General features: G+C 35.1%; 1 protein-coding gene across 1 annotated transcript in view; it reads right to left on the bottom strand.

Moving 5' to 3' along the window:
- Positions 1-14,538: 14,538 nt before the first annotated feature.
- Positions 14,539-19,652, bottom strand: part of LOC149805935 (cadherin-99C-like) — a 45,027-nt gene continuing 39,913 nt past the window's right edge. Inside the window, exons 11-12 of the mRNA XM_089937038.1 lie at positions 19,098-19,225; positions 14,539-16,404 (exon numbers count right to left, since the gene is read on the bottom strand). Coding sequence (XP_089793164.1) covers positions 16,099-16,404; positions 19,098-19,225 — 434 coding nt within the window. The 3' untranslated portion in view covers positions 14,539-16,098. The remainder of the gene's footprint in view (positions 16,405-19,097; positions 19,226-19,652) is intronic.

The following is a 19,652-nucleotide window of genomic DNA, read 5'->3' as shown; positions in this document are numbered from 1 at the left end:
ACTTTATTACCTTTTGAACCACAGTTCGTATACAGCTTCTTGGAATCCTGTCGTCTGTGCTAAAGATGAACTCCCTCATCGCAAACCTCAAGACCATCAAGCTTACGTGATCAACACGGACGACAGTCATCTCCCAGGAACCCACTGGGTAGCCGTCTACTTTCCTCAAGAAGGATGTGTGGAATATTTCGATTCGTACGGATTGCCCCCTTTGGAAGACGATATCATTGACTTTATGAGAAGAAATGCTCAGACCACCCGATTCAATAATGAGAAATTACAAGGCACAGATTCCTTGGTGTGTGGACAATATTGTGTGTATTTTCTGCATCATCGCAGCCTGGGCTATTCCTTAGAACATTTAGTGACTCATTTTGATCCTCGTTCTTCTTCTAGAAACGATGTGAAAGTAGATCGATGGTTTTGTGACCATTATGCTTATCTTTTGTCTCAAGCTAGGAAACGTAGTGTCCATCAATGGCCTAATGACTTCCAACAGTGGAAATCACAATTTCATTCACAACGTTGTCAGCCCTGTTTAAAGTAGACTGTAAATTGAAAAAAATGTTTGTCATTTGAAAAAAATGTTTGATGTTATATTGTTGGATTATTGTTAAAAAATGTTAGAGTTGTTGGTTAATGTTAAGTGATTTTGAATAAAAAATGTGTTTTGAAAAAAATGCCTTTGTGGTTTGTTTGGCTATAAGAATGTTGATTTATGCTCTTTGACTTCTTACTCTCCCTCTCATGACACTCACTGAACGTTGCGGCTCGAAAACCGTGTGGGGGGATGTTTTCCTTCACGTCCGCGCTTTGACTTTAAGAACCGGGGGTTGTTTCCAGTCTAACCATCCATTGTCGACTCATCCTCCTACGAAGATGTGCTCCAAACTAGCTAAGCTAAACGAAGCCTACGTGAATTTGCATAGTGTCAGACACAGTCTGATACCGAAGCCAGAAGAAATAGAGAATGTGAGAATGTTAAAAGTCACTGAAGACCTGATAGAAGAGCTCTTCAGAGAAGAAGTGAACAGGGAGAAAGAAGAATGGACAGAAAAGTACAGACTTCAGAGACTGCAAGAGCAGCAGCAACAGCAGCAACAACAACAACAACAGCAGCAGCAACCTGAAGCTGACAGAGGCTTTGTCGATTGTCGTATCGACACCAAAGAGTTCTTCTTCTCTTTCCGAAGAAGCAGACCTATTGCCAGAAAGTCTATCATCAGAGGACATCGCATTCTTAGAAACTAAAAAAGATTGCCATAGCAAACAGAAAAAAACAAAAAACAGCCCTTTTCAGGGCTACCCAATACTCAAGAAAAGAAATAACTATCAATTTGCCAATGTGTAGGTAGAGTAGTGTGAATATAAATACTAACTCTTTTTTAAAATAGTGTAAGGGTATGTGTTTGTGTGTTTGTGTTTGTAAGTGCTCACGTAAGTTGGTATGGATAGTAGATTAAAATGATGTCTTTTTTTGGTGTTTGAGGTGTATATTTGGGGTTAGATTGGATTGCTTTGCGTATGTGGATAGTCTATTGAAGTGGTTAATAAAAAAATTTTTAGAATAGTAATGGGTAGCATAAAAAGTGAGTGTTTCTTTTAGGTCAGCGCGTTGTTTTTTTTTTTGGTCATGATCTAGGTAAGATCAATGTTATGTATTTAGGGGGATGTTTTCCTTCACGTCCGCGCTTTCACTATAAATTGAAACTCGCTGGGCAGTCTAGCTACCCTTGTTGACTGATCAACAGTAAAAAATGAGCAGCAGACTGACTAATTTGATGGAACTTCAGATGCATCTGGAGTATGCCAGATACCTACTGAACGAGCTGACTGCGGAGGCCCTTGTGGAAGAAGTGAGAATAGAACAGGAGGAGGAGGAGAGAAAAATGAAAGAAGAGAATGAAAGAAAGAGAGAGATCAGGTGTCACCCTATGATGAACCCTGTGTGCAAGGTGACACCTGAGGCAAGGACATCTCGCCAGACTGTAGCTGAACCACAATCACAACGAAGACAAAGACAAAGAAGACAGAGGGAAGAAGAAGTGTTCACTATTCCGCAAACGGAGGAGTGGGATAGTGAAGCCACCCACCCCCCGTCTGCTCTTCAAACGAGTCATGTGAATTGGACTAATGATTGGAGTAAACGTTGTGTCTGTGGTGCCAGACCCGGAAGGTGCCACCATTAACCAGGGACCTCTGATGTTAAAAACAAACAGCCCTTTTCAGGGCTACTCCAATACTCTAGAAAAGAAATAACTATCAATTTGCCAATGTGTGTAGGTAGAGTAGTGTGAATATAAACACTAACTCTTTTTTCAAAATGTGAGGGTATGTGTTTGTGTGTTAGTGTTTGTAAGAGCTCAGGTATGTTTGTGTGAATAGAAGATTATGGGTTTCTTAGCGTATGTGAAGAGTATAGTTTGGGTTTTATTATATGAAATAAGAAAGTATGGTTAGGGTTTTATTATATGAAAAAGTAGGGGGATGTTTTCCTTCACGTCCGAGCGTTGTTGGGTCATGATCTAGGTAAGATCAATTTTATGTTTTAGGGGGATGTTTTCCTTCACGTCCGCGCTTTTCGTATAAGAACCCACAGTATTCGTCGTTCAAACCATTCTACAAAGAAGATGGCTTCGAACCAACTGGACAAAATGGAAAAATTACAAGAGGTTTTAGACAATTTAGGAATGATGGAGCAGATGTTAGTAAGACTCAATGAAGACCACTATTCCTATAGTCCCCATCGTGTAAAGATGGAAATTAATAACGTAAGAAAAGTAAAGGACATAATAAGTGGTGTCATGAAAGAGATAAAGGAGGAGAAGGAGGATGAAGAGGAAAGGATAAGAATACGAAAATGGAATGAAAAAATTGAAAAAGAAGAAAATGAGAAGAGGAAGAAAGAGGAGGAGGAAGAGAAGAAGAAAGAAGAGGAGGAGAAAAAAAAAGAAGAGAAAGAGTGTAGGAGAGAAAATAAGAAGTTGGTTGAGAAAAAGAAGAAATTAGAAGCAGAAAAAGAAGAAAAACCAAAGGCCCTTTTCAGGGCCACCCATATTTCTCGAAAAGAGAATGACTTTTCAATTGCCTACCCCTTTTTTAAAAAAAATTTTTTTTAAAAAAAAATCCCATGTTCAATTCCCCTATTCCCCCATGTTAATTTCCCTTGTCGCTAGACAGACCCACGATTTATTCCCATGTTAAATTCCCCTTGTACGTAAAGTGACCCACGATTTATTCCCATGTTAAATTCCCCTTGTACGTAAAGTGACCCACGATTTATCGCCATGTTAATTCCCATTGTACGTAATCTGACCCACGATTTTTCGCCATGTTAAATTTCCATTGTACGTAATCTGACCCGGGGGGGGGGGGGGGTCTGTAATGCTAATTCCCATTGTACGTAAAGTGACCCCATTCACTACTATGGTGATAAGCATTAAGAAAAACTCAGGTCGGCTGATAAGCAGCAACCCCGCTGAGTGCTGGTTGCGTCGTGATAAGAGCGGAATCATGTGATACCACCATATCTGTTGTAGGAATCACGATACTAATTACATTAAAGAAATGGAACCAGTCGAGAGATGGGTAAAGATACAATGTGGTATACATGGGTTTCGTAGGAAATGATTTCTTGACAATGAAAAGTAAAATTTTCGCAAAATTAATCTTTTGAGAGATATCTTATTTGTAACTGAATATAAATAGGGGCAATGTTTTATTGATGAAATTTCAGTCCTTTACAAACCTTACTTTGGAATGCCCATTACTGATATTAGTACCCGATTCTTAAGTGCGAAATTTATCACACGTAGATAAAATGAATTCGGTCGTAGACATGATTTTCTCTAAATAGACGATTACATCAAGGATGGGTCTATACTGAGATATATATGTCTGATCATGAGCATTCAGAAAATTAAACTTAGTGAAGTTTCAGTAAAATTGTGTTTCCGTCTGTTCACTTTAGAAGCCGAATTAGTACAGCGAGTCATGTAATATTAAACCAATTTGATGAATGATGTGTATATCGAACTCAGGACTGCTAAACGAGATATTTTTGGCTTAATCGAACGTAAAATTAAAAATGGTGTGGTATACCATAATTTTATCGCTGGTGACGTTTTAATACTATAAAAGCACCCTAAAATGTTGTATCAAAGACTAAAATGTCTCGGCATGTTAAAGATATCTTACTTATCTTTAAGACGAAAATAAAACCATCCTTGCTTGAAATGTTTCATACCACTTTAAATTACTTATGGAAGGTAGTGTTACTAAAGTGTAGATTAGCTTAGGATGCGTGCCAACACACCAGTCGTCAGTATATTCAACCTGTCAAATACCACGATTTAATATATGAATAAATTCCCCTCGTGTAGCTACTTAACTTTCTCACTGTACGGTTTTCCTCTTCGCGTTTCACAGAACATACAGAACCAGGTTGAACACCCATTCTCAATAACCAGGTACAATTAATGTAAATCAGTATGACTCAAAATGCAAGTACTTGTCAGTTGACGCATTATTTTGGCCCATCTAGTGTGATACCATGAGCCAGAACATGTGCACTTCTAAATCAACAACAGTCTCAGCTGATCCTTTGTTTATCCTTGAATATCTGTCGAGTTAAAATGTTCATAACTGTCGACAAATTAAACTTTTGCTATTCTTTAACTGTTATACAATAAAATCTTTTGGCAAAAGTTAGCATGATTTCAAATTTTACATACATACATACATACATACATACATACATACATACATACATACTGTTCAATTTTAGAAAGGTTGCTTCCCCGAAACCTGCGTCCTATAGAATTAGAGCAATCTTGCTGGTGCGGGGAAAAAAAACTGCTTGAAAGTTTGAGGGATTTGGTTAGAGGAAGTTCGAGATGTGTAAATGAGTAAATGATATGAATGTCACCCAAAATGTACAACCATTTTGTTCAACCCAGGGACGATACATGTGTGTGTGTGTGTGTGTGTGTGTGTGTGTGATTTATATTTTTAACGTAACTTTAACAATTTTCCAGTCATATCGCATAGTCTGCAGTGTGGCAGTTTATAGTGATGTCTAGCACTGGGGCATCATGCCACAGACATGCAGCATGATGTCCTATCCAGTCACTAGGCCGACCAGTCCTAAAACTAACCTCATAATGATGAGTGCCTAGCGAGGCAGCTGTTAGAACCATATGTGTATGTCTTTAGTATGACTCTGTCGGGGTTCGAACCCACGACCTCTTGCATCCGGGGCGGACGCTCTAACCACTAAGCCACCGAACGATACAGGTTTGTGTTGTATCCAGTTATCGTAAGGGTATTCTTTACGCAATACCATCACGACTCGTCCAAAGATGCAATGGAATTGTTCGAATAGGGTCAATATGAAGAACAAGCATTCAGTTCGTGGATTTCTCAGCTTTCTAAACACTATGATGTGAAGGGCCTGAAGAAAAAACTTGCAATATAATAAGAACGCTGTCTCTATTCACTGGTGACTTTGAAATGCTGCAGTGTGTGACAAAATCCGATCAGTTTCTAAGACTTGCAAAGAAACTGTTCACTATATGTAATTGCTTATGTTGAGCAATGTTAAAATAATGATAATGTTAAGATATGCTTTTTTGGGGGGGGGGGGGGTATTACACGTTTAGAAAAATCCCACTGACATAGTGATCATGAAAATAACGCAAGCGCTAGAAATTACCAAACACTGTTACTTCGCGGACTTAACATTAACGTATACGTCATAGAAAGTTGTGACTTCTTTAGAGTTTAAGGATGGAGCATTTATGCAAGTTTGAAAGGTTATGGTCGCTCGATTTCAAAAAGTAAATGCAAATTAAATATTGAAATACTTAGCCTGTCATAAAACATCATTAAAAATATGCCTCGATGAATTTAATAATAATAATAATAATAATAATAATAATAATAATGAAAATAATAATAATAATAATTGTTTCTGTTGTAGTTGTTATTAATATTATTATTGTCATTATCATTATTATTATTATTATTATACTCCGTTCAAATAGAATGCAACGATGGTCCAAAATATTAACTTAAGATAATAACAATATGCAAATGGTATTTGTTAGAAAGAACTATAGACTCTGTTCGTCTCAGAATTAGTATACTTACGTATAACGTTAATTTGGATTCAGTTTGTTACAGAATGCATAGCTATACAGAGTGGGATGACCAACGTGGATCTAATTGGAAGGACTCTTTCAATGAAATTCATGATGTTCCCATTCCATTTATGTGAGTAAAAAATTGAAGCGAATTGTCTGTAGAATGATGTTTTGTAAATGGGCATTTATGGGTAAGAGGAATAGCGGTGAAAGGAAGAGAAGTAGTACGCGATCTGAATAAACGGTTCAGTAAACAGCAAAGGTGGTGGCATTTGTTCGGATAGTAAAACTGACATTTTGAGCGGAGGTTATTTGATTATTCTATTTTAAATATAGAAAAGTCTGTTCGAGCCTGGATCTTACTGAATTAGTTCACATTCCTGTGTTGTAATGCTATCAACATCCGTACAAATTAGAACATCAAATGCCCGACTAATGCAGACATTATGGTCTATATGCATGGGATGGATGCAATCACAGCCTTTATTGACAAATAAAGCTTGTCATATTGGAATTGTTGGATACATAGGTCAGTAATTTTGAATCTGAATTGAAGAAGCTTTGAAATGTGGTGGATGATGCTGAAAAGGACTCGAAAATCGGCGCGTAAAGTTGACTAATTAGAGTTCTTACTTGGTGTGATGTATGACAAATTATCACAATTATAAAAGCAAAACGAAAGCATACACGATAATTTATTATTTGTGCAGTCTCAATCCATGTATAAAAATGTGATCTTTGCAAATATAACACATAAATTGCATGAGGCGACCGGAAAAATGAGGACAAGCTACGTCAATATATCGACAAATTGAAAATGGCACACGATTTAGTAAATTAGACTACATTTGCACGTGTACGTATACTGTTTTTTTTTAAATTAAAAGTGCTTTAATACTTAATGGAAACATTATGACTAATGTAAGTTTGCTTAATAATCTAAAGACTGTAATAAATTAGGAAACATGGACGGACGAATATAACTTAGTTTCTGCATGAGTCATTCCCGATCGGAGAAAGCTTCTTATCTCGATGCTTCCATTAACAGGCTGGATGGTAAGCAAGCGTGGATCAGTATGACTGGAAGGTAAGCAAGCGTATATCAGTGCGACAATCATTTTTGATTTTTATCAAATACAAAACTTGACAACTCCAGTTTTGTGTATAACGGTATTACGTGAACCTGGGGAGAAGAATTTAAGACATGAATTTAGAACGTATTTATTTTCTAAATTGCCAAACTTTAATTATGTTAAGCAAAATTTACAAACAGGTAGTATATTTTCTCTAAATAGTAGTTTCGATGACTTTGTATCTGTAATTTATAAGTCTGCCGACACTCTTATTCGAAAACAATGCTATTAGCGAAGAATTTTACGTACAATGGTTTAATTCTGATTGAATTAATTCTACAATACTGCAAATTATTTATTTGAATAAACATTTAAGAGATAGATTGTAAATGTGTACTAATAAATGAAAATATAAGAAGCTTGTGCGTAAGAAGATCGAACACATATTATAGTAAACCTAAGGTGATTTGAATGTCATTTTTATGTAAAAAGTCTCTAATGCACACCATTTCGGTATATACATTATTAATTTGCTGATTCACATGATAGTATTGCACCCATTAATAATTACGAAGCTGGGGAATTTTGGGAAAATAATGATTTGGATAGACCAATTGTACTTTTGAGGAGCTCGACAACTATTTTGGAGCTAAAATTTGCCATAAGCCTTCTAAAGCATAACAAACCTTTGGCTGGTGACCAATTGCTCAATTAATCGTTTATGGAATCTTTAAATATACTCTAGCTACATCTTGTATGGAATCTATAGATACACTCTCGTTGTATCTTATCGAATTTATAGATATACTCTCGTTGTATCTTATCGAATCTATAGATATATTCTCGTTGTATCTTATTGAATCTATAGATATACTCTCGTTGTATCTTATCGAATCTATAGACTCTCGTTGTATCTTATAAAATCTATATATATATACTCTCGTTGCATTCTTGTATTGAATCTTTAGATATTCTCTCTTTGCATGTTTCATGTTATCTATAGATATACTCTCGTTGCTTCTTGTATGGAACCGATAGATATACTGTCGTTGTATCTTATGGAATAAACAGATATATTCTCGTTGTATATTGTATGGGCTGTATAGATATACTCTCGTTGCATGTTGCATGGAACCTATAGATATACTCTCGTTGCATGTAATCTATATGCTCTCTTTGCATGTTGCATGGAATCTATAGATATACTCTCTTTGTATCTTGCATGGAATATATAGATATACTCTAGCTGCAACTTGTGTGTAATCTTTAGATATACTCTCGTTGTATATTGTATGAAATCAATGATATACTCTCGTTGTTTCTTGTAAGGTATATATATATATATATATATATATATATATATATATATATATATATATATATATATAAATGCAATATTAGGTTCAGGACTTTCCCGAAAAAAGTTTCTTAGTTATTATTGTGACTTTGTTTAAGAAAGGTGATTACAATGATGCCAATATTTATATAGGCATTAATTTAGTCATTTAGTTCACAGAATATTTGCTGGTATCCGAAATTAAATATTTAATTAATGGGTTGAAGATAAAGACCTATTAAGCGATTCCAAATTTAGTTTTAGAAAATGTCGTTCAACAATTGTCGCTATTTTCGTTTTCAAATCTAATGTGCAAAATATTTATGTAACAGCGGTCGTATATGTTGTACTTTTATCGGTTGTAAAAGAAAGCTTTTGATGATGCATACCGTCATTGCCATTGGTAGAAATTCAGTAGCATGATAAATAATTCTCATTATCCCCCTCCCCATTCCAATTTTAAAAAATCTTTTGATTGCAATTCCCCACCCCTCCTCCCTGTTGATGTTGCAAAGGTTGCTTGGGGGCTTGCTGCCAGTGTATAACTTGTGAACTTAGTATTATTGGTAAAATCAGTCACATGTAACGGGAAGTATCTCTTACTGTGATTTTTTCCGTGTGTGCTATTGACTTGAAGTTTATGTTCCCTTCCTTATCATTATCCCATGCATTTTGATCCAACGACTTCAAACAAGCACAGCAGAAATTTTAACTGGTAAGAATATGTTAATACCTAGATTGAAGTATGGATATTAAAAATAGGTAATCAACAGCCACTTATATAGCAATGTAATTTTTAGTTTATTTTCATTAAACATCACCAGAAAATGACCCCCAAAATTGCAAACATATCAAAACTATTTCCAAAGAACACCTATAAACTGAACAGAAGACCAGAATGGCAACGTCACTTAAGCTATTTATACGAAGAAAAAATATGCTTCAGATATGTCTGTGTAGTACAGATATATCATACATTTTGCTGACTGGAAATTGTTTCGCAAACAAGAAACCGCTGTCTGATCGGACCGTCTAGGCTATTTTTAAGATTGGTTTGAGGATATGATTGTCGTAGGAAGTTCGAAATGAAAAATAGTTTGATTCATTCACACTTACTTGTCCAATGGTTATATACTAAATAGCTGATGTGGTCCGAGTAACAGTCACAAAATAATCGAGTTGAGTTCAATCACAATTAAATCAAGAAAACACGAAAACCTACACATTTTAAGTTCCCATACCAACACGCTGCGTGTGAGGATGTATATAACGCGTAACTTGTTTTGTTAATAATTTGTTTTTCAAGTAGCTGATCTATGGTCTATAGTTCATCAGACTCGTGTTCAGGACGATCCAAATTTTTTCAGTTAAAATCGCCATCACCTTTAAACATTTTTTTTTTGTTCTTCAAGGAGCATCGATGAAAGGATCGGCCAGGTGTGGGAAAAGAATTGTGTTTTATCAAAGACAAAAATAAATCTACTTAGCCTGAAACTGTACCGGAAATCTAAGAGTACATGCGGGAACTCAACAAAGCAACTGCGAATGGAATATATAAAAAGATAACTGGTAAAACATTGAGTGCAAAATAAGTGAAAAACGTAGACGAGGAATACCGCTGATCAGCAAAATTATTCCAATCACATAATGTGGATTTTTTACAACGTGAACTGAAAGATGACTAGATCAGATCCGATTCTATGGAATTATAAATTTTACCTGATTTTGTCATGGAGGCTTTCCTTGTTCTCTATCCACACTGAGTTTATGTATGATAACGTTTAAGCATGTTTATTTCAGCAAGACAATATAATGCAATGTGGAAAAGCCATGATTGGTACATAACATGTGTTTAGGTTTTGATTTGTGTCTTTATCTACACTCGTTATAATAGGTGAACACCATCCAAGATGTCCACATTAATGAAGCTGGCCATCTGAAATGATTCATTTTATTTCTTCTGTTCTTAAACGTTTCACTAGGAGCCATTTTGTCGTCTTTTTTCTGATTACTTGCTAATATTTATCGATAATTCGTCTAGTGGAAACATGTCTATGCTGATCGGGGTCAGCTAAAACAAAATACGGACTTAGTATTATATGATCTTTGTGTAGTTGATGTTCACAGACACCCGGTTGTGTAATGTTTTGCCACGTTTTGTACAAGTCAGATGATGTGACATCGAGTATTTTCAATGTGGTGTCTGATTTGACGTCTTGTTTTCGAACCTTCAGACTTAAAAGTTTGATATTACTAATCATCCCGTAACGTTTTACCCTTGCTTCATTTTTTATTTCCAGTTCTCTTCCATGTGATGTCTGCTTTTATATACCATTTTTCATGTACTCTTTATGGCTAGGTTAACAATATGACTACTCATGAAAAGCTCAGTTACGTCTTTATCTTCATTACATATAGGAATTATTTCGGAATCGATTTATTTTCACAGTTTTCAAATCCATTTTCAATATGTATTTGTAAAACGGTGAGCCAATGGTAAGTAAATTTAACATAGATTCACATTTAGGTTGATCAATCTCACACATGTCTTTACGGTGAGCAAAACAAAAAAAAATAATGATATCAAGGTAAGCAAAGAATCAGATAAAGTAGCTTCAGAAAGGTCAAATGATCCGCGTAGTGATGAACCTGGAAGACATCTTGGCGACATTCACGAGCATTAAAACCATCCGAAGCTCAAGTTTGAAGAACTAACGAGTGTCTGAAACACTAATATACAAATGTTTCAAACTGAATAAAAGATACAAACTTTTACTCCATAGGTGGTGGAGGGACTGTTTAGTGCGTCTTGTTTTTCTGGTCAAAACGTAAAATAACAATCTTCGCACATCTCAAAATATATATTGTTTTTAATGGACATTTTTAATCTTTTGTAAATCTTTATAATTTCACATAGCATTATTGTATCTTCAAGTCTCAAGTAATCTGATAAACTGGTTTGAAAGTCTTTTAAGCAGTAGGAAAAAAAATGGTTCTTTTGCACGATACCTATTCACGGGAAACGATTATAAATGCTGGTGTGCCACAAGGATCCGTGCTTAGGCCATTCTTGTTTCTAATGTATGTAAACTATATTGCCCATGGTATGAACTCGCTAACTCGTCATTTTGCAGAAGGACTCATCTCTGCATTATTCATCCCTTTCTTGTGCTGAAATTGAGTTTGTTATGATTAATGATCTAATAATGTTGCATAACTGGTCCAATCCAGTTAAAGTTAAATCCAGAATAAAAGCAGTGGCAAATAATACTGAACTTGTTTTTGACAATTTCGAACTTATATATATGGATTATCATTGCCATCTACGATTAACACCTTCATTAAATATCAAATGGACTTGTCATATTGATAACATTTTAATAACAGCATCATCTCAAATAGCCATTATTCGAAAACTAAAATACTAATTTAGCTGGCAAACTTTATTAAAGCTGTATATAACTTATATCAAGCCTATCTTGGAATATGCTAGTATAGTCTGGGATGGATGCTCGTTGACCGATCCAGAAATTTTTTGGAAAAACCCTCTCTCCAGTCATTTTTCACTATTATGTTGTCATGTTGAATATGTTATATTATTCGAATCATGTAGGGAGAAGGCTAGTTTAAGTTGTTAGAACTTATGTCCAATCCCACTGTATCCTATTGTGACAATAAAATGTGTTTAAACTAAAACTAAACTTCCTTCCTAGTAGTCGAAAGGTTACTGAGTGTATTCAGTTCGAAGCCTGGTATCACATTATGCACACTAGTAATAATTAAGTGATATATTCGTGTCACTGATACTTGAAAAGAACTATATTTTAAGTACGGTTGATCATCTCTAAGCCACATAAGAGACTTTAAGTTGAGAATCATATCTAATTTAATAGATAATCTCCTTTGGATATCTACTAAGTCGTATATATTGTAAAACAGTCTATCGGGACCTGATAATTTTTCCATTGCCTGAAAAACATTCCAGCTTAACAACATAATTATCTTTTTAATTTTCAGTCACTCATCTGCTCTCGTGTATTTGTCATCAACTATTTCATATACATGCACAGAGAAATCTTCAAGTTTTAATGCACTGAAATGGTATGTACCAAGCCAGTGACTGTAACTATATTTTTATGGTCTATATATGTGATCACTAGGTGTATTTGGTACACATTCAACTACATACAAAAAATAATTCGCATTATTTCATGTGTTGCAGGCTTTTAGAACAGATACAGAAACATCGTTGTAAACATTGATACCTGTATATGTGCAGTGTCAAAAACTGGATTATATTAAACATGTAATTCGTGGTTTCTCTGATATCCTATGCAAATCTGATATGTAACAATTCGAATAATCGCTCAATGACTATCCATTTTTGGGGTGAAAATTGTCTGCATTCAACTTACTATCCATCCAACGCTGACCTCTTCGTGAGTCTTAAAGTTAAGTCTAGCTAAGCCAAATGGCATATTAAAACAAAACTGGAGAACAAATTTCGATGGCGAAGTGCAAGAGTAAGAAAACTGTGTGCAAAAGAAATAATAGTTTTCACATGCATTTAAAAATTGAGTAGTTAGTGAAAGTCTTGTATGAATTTTAAATGACAACGTGCCATACATGAAAATAATAATAATTGGAAAAGTCTGTAATTTGGGTTCTGTCACAGATACTAAGTTATACAGGCATATATAGATATTATTTACCACAGTTGGGTACTATATTTAGGCAGGGCCGCATCTCTTTTTCTTTGCCTCTGCAGACATTTCGCAAACTTGTTTAGTGTATCTGATTTCTACACCCTATTGCGTCTTTATTTTTTTACTAGCAGCAATTATAAAAGTGTCCTTTCACTTGTGAAAGTTTGCAATCAACCTAAAGCATTCGGAACAAAATCTATACTGATATATTCCATGGGCATTAAATATAATGATGTTGTCTTTATTTTCATACGTTTTCCCTTTAACTATTCATATACATCTTACAAAAAGTAACAAATCAGATTTGGGGACAAGTTTGATACCATCTGATCTTATTTTGTAAATATATTTTCAAATATAAAAATATATCACAATGTACATGTATGGTACTCTTTATTAATGAGATTCAAACTGATTTTTCAATAACTGTAGTTTAGAATAAGAATGAGAAATAAAATATGTTGTCTCTATCAGAAAATTTCACTTTCGGAAACCTATTTCGTATGCAATACAGATCCAGGTTAGTAGTATGGAAGGGCATGGTGATCCATATAATAGACTCAGATAATAATTACCCTACTATTCCTGTGATGTAGTTTGGTAAAACAGTGACTTTGGGCCTTATTTGCATATCAACATGTAGTCAGTCGTTAACTCAGAAATTGTTTAAATACCAGTTCTTTGGTCAAGGTTTAACTGATATATTTTTAATGAGTACAGTGTGTGGCTGCTATCCATTCTTAAATGAACTCTACGTAAGAATTCAGCCTTCTCCCACCCACCCCCCGCCCCACCCCCTCTCTCTCTCTCTCTCTCTCTCTCTCTCTCTCTCTCTCTCTCTCATTCACACGCAAACACACACATGCACATACACTGTAGTTTTCTTGACTATTGTATTAAGGGAGAAAAACTCGTAAGTTTTAATCTTATTTCCCATCCAAATGTCCAAGAAAAGAAAATATGTTTAAACTAAATCTACCTGCAGAGAACTATTTATCTTGTATAAATTAAAGAGGGGCGGGGTGTCACGGAATTAAATTCTTTTATTTAATGAATACATGTACTCCGGTTTCGTTTTTTGTGTACAACGATACCCGAGGGTGATTTATGTATATTGTGTCGTATTTCGAAATAGTGAGTTCGGTTCATCCCATGCCGCACGTGCGAAGTGCTCTCGTGTGTGTGTGTGTGTGTGTGTGTGTGTGAAGGGCATGATGTAAGCTGTTGCTTCAGCAACTGACAGTTTATACCACGATAAATGCAGACAAAAAATACTAAACTTTTATAATTACAATTCTTTATAAATTTATTAGTTCTTTTTGTTTTTAGTTTGCTTTGCTAAGAAATATTGCGTATCAATTTTAGAGCCTTAGTTCAGTGTATGAATACTTGTTGTGGACTCTGATACATATATATTTATAGAAACGGGGATTCTCCATCACCAACGTAATAGCTACGTCAACATCAAACAAGTTATCTCTCCAATGGTAGGCGATCCTACGATTTGAACATTCCACATCATGGTTTTAATATTTTATCCAAATGGACGCATGTATTCTAAGTAGAAGCACAACATTCAAGCAAAGGATGTGTTGTTTTGTTGGACATAAAAACTGACTCAAATATGTTATGCTTTCATGGACGAATTCAACATGATTTGAGCTAATCATTATTGTCCAGACTCCTGGTAACCAATTTCCTTTTCTTCGAACGTATTTTCGTGTTCATTATTAGTCTAGGCTACTAACAGGGTCTCCTTACAGATCAAATTAAAACTATCAGTAATTGATTATAGCAACGTGGATCCAATAGTCATACAAAGTAAGTAATCTACCCTGGCGACGGGAAAGGGATGGAATCTACCTCCGACGCGCAAGCCGTAAATATCAGGGTCAGAGTCCCTCATTTATGACATGGGGATTCAAGTGTTATATTGTTAATTTTGGACAACCCTCATCCATTTACCTGTAGTTTTAATTTCATCTGTAAAGAGCCCCATGAAAAGTGTGTTACTCACAGTACTTTTCTTTGTAGATTTGAGACAGGTATCTACTTACGGCATCTGGCTGCTTTACAAATTTAAGTCATTTTGGTCTCTGGCCATCCTTATTGTTTGAGAAATTTGAATAATTTGTTTTAGTGGCCAAGATGCTGTTCAACTGGCAAGTGACTAAAATACATTTTTATATGTAATCTGCATATAATTTCCCAATATTTTGTGGCTTTCTTGGGTTTTTATGCAGATCACTCTGTGTTTGCAGTTTCTTATAAATTGTAATAAGATAAGAATTGTTTATTTCAGATTGTAGGGTCCATACATATAAATTATTATATAAGTGTATTTTAAATAAAACTATTGTCAGGTGTCTTATGTACAAATATTAACGGAGGCTGCTTTAGCTCTAAAAACAACTTCCTATATTTGGTGATGGTGCTATATATTTTCGACATGTACATTATGTGATAATGTAACGTCAGCTAATTATAATCCCATAAATGGTCATATGATCACCTATATGCAAGTATGTTACACTACAGGCCCCAGTGTCACTAAATATATCAAACTTTCTTTCTTAAGTTACAATTTTAATCACATTTCTTATGGTATGGGCTGGAATTAAAATGTTTCCCTAAAACACAGGCAGGCGTTATTACATCATGCATTTTCCTGAAATGTCTTTTTCTTCTGAGGACAAAATTAACAAAGTTCCTCAAATTTGAGGTATTTCCCAACCTATTTTCTCGTTGGTAAGACAATATTGTCATCCTTTAAGTTTTTCTTCATGTTATAACGTACTTTCCTAATCAGAGTAGATCATCAGATGCAGTCTTTTTCATGCTTATATTTGAGAGGGATCAATAGATAAATATGGATGTTCTTCTTTAATACCTTCCTTTGGCAGACTGTAATTCTGAAAAGCCAGCTTCCTATATCTGTGGCACAACGTAAAAATTATGATCGCTGAAGCGATTATAGTTATGCCAAGAAAGGCACTGACTGCTATTACAGCAGACTTCAGACTCTGAATATCTTCTGATTTCGGATTCCCAGGCAGTTGGGAGTTATTAAGGGACGAGTCCTTTTGACTCACTCTAACTGTGATGATCGCAAGTGCTGCAGGCTGGCTGCTTCCCACTTCCGCAGCCTGTAAGTTAAAGAAAGATCTCAATTATTTTTCGGGTAGAGGCTAGTGTGTTTCTAATAGAGAAAAAAAGTATTGGTTCTTTATTAAAGAAGGAGACCCTTCTTATCAGGACAAACTGTTAGCCAAAAAGTAAAAATACGTTTTAGGCAAGTAAGATTTGAAAATTGTAGTCCCAAGTTAAACATAGACAATCATCACGTGATTTCGGAATTATTGTATCCTGTTTTTCGATTTTTGTTTGTGGAAAAAAGTAGATATAAATGATCTGTATTATTCATATGTGTGGATGTCATATATGTATGGCTGTAAATTGTAGTAATTTTTCATTATCATTAATTAAATTTTGCTTATGTGACAAGGTTCTGTTTTAGACATATTTAAAACGTAAAATGAAATATGATCTATAACTAGACGATAACGCATGTGTTGACAATTATTAATAATAGTCTTAATAATAAGACTTGTTGATGACTTTGCGTTGATTTATTTTTAGTTGATGAGGTTTGGATGGTTCTAGAAGAATAAAGTAATTTCCCATTGGTTAGGCTAGGTCACATGTACAGACAATTTCGAAATAAATTGAGAAGTATGATCTGTCACGTCGATGTATGTTCTAAGATATAGTCGTAATAGAGGGTGTATATGAGGAGAGAATTGAGCAATCAGATTTATTCCTAACTTGGAGCCATCCTTATTTCTTGTGTTCCTGTTGTAAGTCTGCAGACGTGCTTTATGTTGTACTTGTATATCATTTGAGAGGAGAAACGTTTGTTTGGACTTTTCAGTGGAAATAGGATGTGCTCAGTTTTTTCATCTGAATGTGTTCTTGTTCAGGGAGTAGAATGCGATTTTATTCAGTTTTCATTCCATAATGTTAATTTAACATCAGACTTAGTTTCTAGAACATGGTTGTCTGCGCTGCGAATTCAGTGCCCATTCGGGGTGTTCATTTATTGTTTGGCAATCAGTCTTCGAAATTCTGAAATATTAAAGACTCCGAAAAATAAACTTTCACATCTACAGCCATTGGAAAAGAAAGAGTTAAAGCAGCCAATATGTAAATATGAGCACTTGTATCCAGATGTTCCTACTAGAAAATAAAACAAGATCTACCATAATGTTGAAAAGAGTACTCTTACAGAATGAATCCTCTCAAGAAGGAGTGTTTGAAAGACGAAGTTGAATATTTGTTGGAGAATGATTTTATTGAACCAAGCAAAAGTAACTGCAGTTCGCCGTGTATTCTTGTGCCGAAACCAGATAATTCTTTCTGTATGTGTACTGAATACAGAAAAGTGTCACCAAAACAGACTCTTTTTCAATACCAAGATTTTATAATTGTATTGACAGAAATAGAAATGCAAAATAAGTCACCAAGTTTGACCTATTAAAAGGGTTCTGGCAGATTCCACTTACGGATAGAGCAAACGAAATTTCGGTCTTGGCAACTCCAGATTGACTGTACCAGTATAAAATGATACCATTTCCCCCTCACCATTCCAACACATAATGAACATGATAGTGTCTGGTATACATAGCTATGATGCGTACATCTGCGTCATTATATACAGTGATTCCTGGCAAGATCACCTGGGAAATTATCCGGAAATTTTTTGTTTACTTGAATGAGGCAAATTTGACAATTAATTTAAGTCAATGTGAGCTTTGCCGAAGTTGTTTCACATTTTTAGGATATATTTGTAGGACATGGTCAAGTCAAGCCTGTAGAAGCGCTAAGGTTAAAGGTATCTCCGAATTCCCTGTGCCTATCAGTAAAAAAGCAACTGATGCGATTTTGGGGTATGGCTGGATGTTATCAGAAATTTTGATCAAATCTTTCAATAATGTTGAGCCTCTAACCGATTTATTCAGTAAGGAAACCAACTTTTATAAGTCTGACAAATGTCAGGAGGCATTCGAGAGATTAAAGTCCATACTTAAACGTGCATCAATTTCGAGCTATAGTGACAATTTGGGGAAAAGGGAATTAGTTGGGAAAAGTTAATCAGTGGAATGAATATTAGATTCATACTACACAAGCTTGTTGGTCAACAATGAAAGGGCTAAAGACAGCTTGGGAAGTTCGAGCGTTTGCAAAAACACTGGCAATGATTTTGTTTCTGAAGGTCACGCCAAAGCCCTCGAATTCATTCTTTAACACGTTCTATACTAACTGTAACGATGAAAAGAGACATTTCAAGACTGCAGGTACAAGTATGTTTGTGTCTGCGTCCCGAAAATCATTTATATAGGTTCCTGTTTCTGGACTGAGCCGAACGACACCCAAAATGGACAAACTGAAGGGGCAAATGATATAACCTTTGGTAATGACTTGGACTAAAGAGCAAACATTCTTTATGCTACATAACAGACACTATCTATATTTCATTGACATAAAGGAAAATGAGAGATAATTAGGGTGACTTATGTTTTATTCCGTTAAATAGCTGGTGTAACGGGAAAAATATATTGAACAAATAGAGAATGATCCTGCTTGAAACCGTATTTAATTACGTAGTATTGAAAAGTCATGTTCAGTTCTCTTTATTTTCATACAACCCGCTAGCCTGTTTCAACAAATCTCTCTTCTATCTTCGAAACATTCTCACCAAACTCTCAAAGTCAAACGAGAGTTTTGGTGAAGAAGGCTGAAAGTCAGTGAAAAATTCCATATGTGTAGAAACTTTACATACTCTAACGACTAGCATTCGTGTTCTCCACAGAGCTTGAGAAGCCGGTCTCAGCTGAAAAACGGTGCCATTAGAGCTTTCTATTTTGAAGAAACCGGAACTTACATTATTAGAAGAACCACCTTCTGGATCTGAAAAAATGATTTTAGAGAGAAATGAGAATCACTTCTTCAAAAACTTCTAAATATTCCAAGAAACTAACGTCGGTGTGTGTGTGTGTGTGTGTGTGTGTGTGTGTGTGTGTGACATGCGCAAGGAATAACAACGACAATTGCAACAATAGATTGCGATATTATTTACCTCATATCAACAACCCACCCTTAAATTACATTTTGGATCTTTTACTGTAATATGTAGTATATCGTCATCTGTGGTAAGCAGATGTATATATTCGAAACAATTACAGACATAAAATGAAAAATGAAAGTGTCTGTTGTTTCAATTCATCATGCTAGTCTTTAAACTCTTGATGTCAATAACGTCAAAATATGTGAACATTTCAATTCGACCCCAGAAAAAAAACAAAAGAGGATTAATTATACTATTAATTAATTTTGA

This window comes from Sinohyriopsis cumingii, chromosome 2 (assembly GCF_028554795.1).
Source record: "Sinohyriopsis cumingii isolate HCF-2022 chromosome 2, ASM2855479v2, whole genome shotgun sequence".
Taxonomy (NCBI): Eukaryota; Metazoa; Mollusca; class Bivalvia; order Unionida; family Unionidae; genus Sinohyriopsis; species Sinohyriopsis cumingii.
Note: the sequence above shows the minus strand (reverse complement) of the source record. Positions and strands in the feature narration are given on the sequence as shown.